The 6,053-nt window shown below is 43.0% G+C and overlaps 1 protein-coding gene across 1 annotated transcript; it reads right to left on the bottom strand.

Moving 5' to 3' along the window:
• Positions 1-1,778: 1,778 nt before the first annotated feature.
• Positions 1,779-4,865, bottom strand: LOC106571145 (enhancer of rudimentary homolog). Its single transcript, XM_014143874.3, has 4 exons — positions 4,618-4,865; positions 3,995-4,082; positions 3,433-3,553; positions 1,779-2,723 (listed from the first exon to the last, which is right to left on the bottom strand). The coding sequence occupies exons 1-4, from the start codon at positions 4,618-4,620 to the stop codon at positions 2,621-2,623; spliced, it is 315 nt and encodes a 104-aa protein (XP_013999349.1). The 5' UTR covers positions 4,621-4,865; the 3' UTR covers positions 1,779-2,620.
• Between the last annotated feature and the right edge of the window lie 1,188 nt (positions 4,866-6,053).

Here is a 6,053-nt window from a genome sequence, read left to right as displayed (position 1 = left end):
CCACAATCCCTGTGCCCAAGGAAGCGAAGGTAACCTGCCTAAATGATTACCGCCCTGTGGTACTCACATCGGTAGCCATGAAGTGCTTTGAAAGGTTGGTCATGGCTCACATCAACAGCATCCTCCCGGACACCCTAGACCCACTCCAATTCGCATACCGCCCCAACAGATCCACAGATGACGCAATCTCAATCACACTCCACACTGACCTTTCTCACCTGGACAAAAGGAACACCTATGTGAGAATGCTGTTCATTGACTACATACAGCTCAGCGTTCAACACCATAGTGCCCACAAAGCTCATCACTAAGCTAAGGACTCTGGGACTAAACACCTCCCTCTGCAACTGGATCCTGGACTTCCTGACGGGCCTCCCCCAGGTGGTAAGAGTAGGCAACAACACATCTGCCACACTGATCCTTAACACTGGGGCCCCTCAAGGATGTGTACTTAGTCCCCTCCTGTATTCCCTGTTCACCCACGACTGCATGGCCAAACATGACACCAACACCATCATTAAGTTTGCTGACAACACAACAGTGGTAGGCCTGATCACCGACAACGATGAGACGGCCTATAGGGAGGAGGTCAGAGAACTGGCAGTGTGGTGCCAGGGCAACAACCTCTCCCTCACTGTCAACAAAACAAAGGAGCTTATTGTGGACTACAGGAAACAGAGGGCCGAGCACACCCCCATCTTCATAGGCCGCGTTTTTGTTGTTGCACTGTCTCTACCCACACATGCATATTTACGCTACACACATATGCTGCTGCCTAGTCACTTTTACCCCTACCTACATGTACACCTGCACATTGACTTTGTACCAGTACCTTGTAGATAACAATAACAAGGCTATTTTGTTTTACTATTTCTTTTTATTAGCACATCTTTCTCACTTTTTAACTCAGCATTGTTAGCTCATAAGTAAGCATTTCACAGTAAAGTCTACACCTATTGTATTCGGTGCATGTGACAAATACATTTAATTTGTTGCTCTGTCCTGAAAGCATACGCTATAATAGAATGAATGAAATGCGGACTGGTGATTTATAGTTACGTGATGATATTACGTGCCCCGCGTACCTTCAAAATGAGTCAGCATTAATCACTTACTCGAAAATCACTGTTTCTATCATTTTGTTCGCAATAAAGTTTTACCTAAAATATAAATCCACCACTGTTGAAAGGATAAAAACGTTCATTTTTAGAAAATGTCTCTATATATTCCATTTCGCATCACATTTGCGACATTGCTTTTGTTGAATAAACCTGGGTCAATGGAAACCTGCCTAGTGACAGGCTAGTTTTAGTGGCAGGCTTCTGTGGGTCTGCAGCTGGGTGCATATCGAGCAGCCCGCCACTTTTTAAAGCAACAGTACACAGGTTTCAAAACGTAAGACAAGAAGAGCCTCTCAGCATCACTTGGTGCAAAATATGAAGATATATGCAGCTAATGACAAGGAATCATAATACACGTGCACAGTAATAGAAAAATATTAAATTATTTGGAAGAAACTTTTCAGATTCAGGTCTCCCTAGAGAATGTCATGTTTCATCCTCTGGTAATTTACCAAATGTTTCTATCTAAAGAATTCAATCCATTTGTGAATCCTCATTACACCAAAGATGAGCTATATATTGATAATCTTTACGTAAAGATTTGCCTCTTCTGCTCCTCTTGTTCTCATCTTCTCAGTATAAAAGCATAGATGCAGTCTGTACCATAAGTAGTATATTGATATGCTTTCAGTAAAAAAAGACACTCCAAATCAAATCTGAAAACAATAGTTCATTTCCTGTATTCAGAGAAAATAACAAATGAACATGAAATCAGATGTCAGGCAAATACGTTTACAAAAACAGACAGGTTTAAAATGAGAACGATAGTAAGAGGTGCAAATATGGAAGTTAATCTACTGACACTAACATCACCCTAAATCAAAAATCAACATTTTAATTGAAAAAAATGTAATGAACAAATCACACCCTTAGTGGCATGTTACAATTCAATTCTCCCTTAAAATGTATAAAAACAAAGCAAAAAGTCACTCATATCCCTCTTCCTTGAACAGAAAGGAGAACATTTGCTGAAAGAAAAACAGTACTTAAATAGTTGTCCTGTTTTTAGCGCGTTTTTCTTCTGTTCAATAGACCCATCTTCACCAAGCAACTAGCCCCTCCCACAAATTGACCCAAACAAATCACAGGCTTGTCTCCCGTCACCCCACCCCCAGATCAGTCCCTGTTCAAATACCTTCAATATAATTGTTTTCTCCCTTCCTTGGAGTACTCACTGATCTGATTGGCGAAAGCAATAGGTTGATAACCTTGCTCTCATCTATCCAATCACTTCTAGATCTGTGATTCTCAAGGAAGGGAGGCTGCACTTTGTTCTGTGTGTACTCGAACAGGGCCACTGTCCCCCTCCCTTTATACAGCCCAGTAATAACCCAGCCCAATAAAACCAAGGCCCACCCCTACAGCCATCTGATGAAGTTGTCCCCATGCACTGTTCCAGAATCAGGGTTTTTACCTCCTAGTGGTTTGGTTTCTGATCGTGGTAGAGCAAACTGACCCTAGATCTGTGCAATGGGGGCAACGTCTTGGCTACCCTGCCTTTACTTCCCAGCTTGTTGAGCCTGACGCCGCAGGAGCACATAAATCTTCTCCTTGATCCAGTCTTTGTTGTACGGCTGGTACGTCTGAGTGTCCGCCCGGTACCTGAATGAAGAGCAGAGGTTAGTATTCATTAGCCACCAAACAGAATAAAAACAGACAAACCAGGAGGAAATACATCAACGTTTCCAACAAGAAACAAACCTTTATTTAACTAGGCAAGTCAGTTAAGAATTTGTTCTTATTTACAATGACGGCCTACTGGGGAACAGTGGGTTAACTGCCTTGTTCAGGGGCAGGACGCCAGATTTTTACTCTGGGATTCAATCGAGCAACCTTTGGGTTACTGGCCCAACGCTCTAACAACTAGGCTACCTGCTACCCCCAAAATAAGACCCAGGAGAAACATGTCATGAACATAAGATTGTTCTCCCACGACATTAAGCCTTGTGCTCAATTGGTACAGATAGGCTATTTGATCCCAGGAAATAATTCTACCAGACCTAATTACCGGGGGAAAAACAGAAGGCAATTCTTAGTCGCAATCCAAAATGGAACCCTAGTCCCCTAAAACCTTGGCAGAGCTGTGAAATGCCAGGATAGACCAGGGTGGTATTCACTAGGAATGGAAGCAAACGAGCCAAAACGGTGAGGGACTACCTGAACTTGTTTTTTCTCCCGTTGCAAAACATTTTGCTACGGTGTCAACTAACAAATACAACCATGCAGTATAATAATAGCACCTCTGGAATGCAAGGTGGATTTATTGCTAAACCATTGGGCTCTAACTGTGAGGTTGTACAGTACTACTTACACTAGACAGCTGAGGTCCGCCAAGTCATCAATGAAGTCAAACAGCTGGCTGATGTCATAGGTGATGGAGGGACTGTTGGGATTCATCCTCTTCAGGTGCTCTTCGTACATTTTACACACACCTGGATCAGGAGGGACACAGGTTGATACGGTGATACATAGAACGAGGCTACATCATGTGAAAATACTTCTGAGTTCTGGACAAAAACACACTGTGCTGACCAACAGTTAAAAGCAGAATGTCACCATGTAGAATCGTGGATATTATAACAGAAAGTGACGGCCAATGTTCTGGTCAGAGGCAATAGGATGGCCAACCGCTTATTTTAACCATTCGTTGGCACAGTGTGTTCTTCAAGTAGGGCCTACACCGGGGTAGTGTTCAGTAGGGCACACCATAGCAAAACGTTTTGAAACTAAACATGAAAATCTGTCTTCTTATTGGACGTTCGGGTAGTACTCCATTAAAAAAAAAAGGGGGGGAAAAGTGTTTTATCCCTACTGGGAACAACCACTTCAGAGACCCAAACAGCACCACTCGGTTTCTGTAGACTGATTCTCACCTTCCATGCATTCGTTGACTGACTCGTAGTCGGCATATGTTCGCCCCTCTGGTCTCTTAGTTGGCTGGACAAGCAGAATTGTGTGTGACTGTAAAGAAGAGAAAAACAGTCTTTTTTTTTTTCTTTTTTTTTTTTTACATATGTAAGTGTGTATTTGGCCTATACTGTAACAACCAAAACACACCGACCATGACGTTGTCTTCCACAATTGCATTGGGTAAATGTTGTTACACACTTTGCCACTGCTCAAATTGTATTTTATTATACAGACAAAGTTACAATTTATCCAATAAGAATTGAGCAGATGGAATTTGGTCTGACGAACCTCATAACAGTTCCTAACGAATCAGCTTTGCTTACTGTCTCGATAACGCAGAGACTTGTTGTTATTGTATGATACGCATCAACATCCGCGAAGCTTGCTAACATTAGCGTAAATGACTGCATTTTGCTTATTAGACAAATGTGTATCTAGCTAGTAAAGTTGCGAGTTCCTGCCAGAGCCCTGTGGCTCGGGCTAGCCAGCTAGCCACAGTTTTAGCTAGCTAGCTCAGCAAGAGTCGAATGATTGGATAATGTAGTTCAGATAGTTTTTGCTCTTCGTACAGTGCAATCACACTTACCATGTTTGTGCTGGAGTCCGATTATACTTTTAAAGCTAGACTTACAGATTCAGCGTTTAAATGGCTGTTATATTGCTCTGTTATCGCCGTGAAATGCAGCTGTATGGATAGAAATTACGAGAAAGGAAGTAGGGATGGTTCGTTCGGGAACGGCTCTTTTGAACGGATATTTTTTGCTGAACGTCGGGAACCGAATCGCAGTGGTGAAAGAGCCGTACGTTTGGCTCCCTTGCTTGCATACTCCTGCGATTGCTTTTAGAGCACAAAAATACTTTTTCTAAAGAGAGAAAATCCTCACTGCAGAAACAATCAATAGTTGCGAGAGTGCGTCAATCAGGTCTACGCAGATTTATTCAGTGAGTAAAAAAATATATATATACTAATTTGCTCGGGTACAAATATATTTGAACGCACAACATTTTGCTTTACATTGGAGATTTGCTATGTTGTCATGGTTCAAGGTCGATTTTTAAGCATTTTGAACGAAGAGCCGTTTGGGAGCCAAATGAGCCAGCTCTTTCACGGGAAAGGAGCCAAGTTGGCTGGCTCACCGAAAAGACTGCGAATGGCCATCACTAGAAAGTGGAGAAAATGTCTATCTATTTCAAAGTAAAAGAACCTATTCAAAATAAAAGTCTCCATTAACTACGTGAAATATATACTGCAAAAAAATTATAAAGGGAACACTAAAATAACACATCCTAGATCTGAATGCATGAAATAATCTTATTAAATACATTTTTCTTTACATAGTTGAATGTGCTGACAACAAAATCACACAAAAATAATCAATGGAAATCCAATTTATCAACCCATGGAGGTCTGGATTTGGAGTCACACTCAAAATTAAAGTGGAAAACCACACTACAGGCTGATCCAACTTTGATGTAATGTCCTTAAAACAAGTCAAAATGAGGCTCAGTAGTGTGTGTGGCCTCCACGTGCCTGTATGACCTCCCAACAACGCCTGGGCATGCTCCTGATGAGGTGGCGGATGGTCTCCTGAGGGATCTCCTCCCAGACCTGGACTAAAGCATCTGCCAACTCCTGGACAGTCTGTGGTGCAACGTGGCATTGGTGGATGGAGCGAGACATGATGTCCCAGATGTGCTCAATTGGATTCAGGTCTGGGGAACGGGCGGGCCAGTCCATAGCATCAATGACTTCCTCTTGCAGGAACTGCTGACACACTCCAGCCACATGAGGTCTAGCATTGTCTTGCATTAGGAGGAACCCAGGGCCAACCGCACCAGCATATGGTCTCACAAGGGGTCTGAGGATCTCATCTCGGTACCTAATGGCAGTCAGGCTACCTCTGGCGAGCACATGGAGGGCTGTGCGGCCCCCCAAAGAAATGCCACCCCACACCATGACTGACCCACCGCCAAACCGGTCATGCTGGAGGATGTTGCAGGCAGCAGAACGTTCTCCACGGC

This window comes from Salmo salar, chromosome 15, assembly GCF_965601325.2.
Source record: "Salmo salar chromosome 15, fSalSal1, whole genome shotgun sequence".
Lineage (NCBI taxonomy): Eukaryota > Metazoa > Chordata > Actinopteri > Salmoniformes > Salmonidae > Salmo > Salmo salar.
The sequence above is the reverse complement of the archived record's forward strand: the minus strand, read 5'-3'. Positions and strand labels throughout refer to the sequence as shown.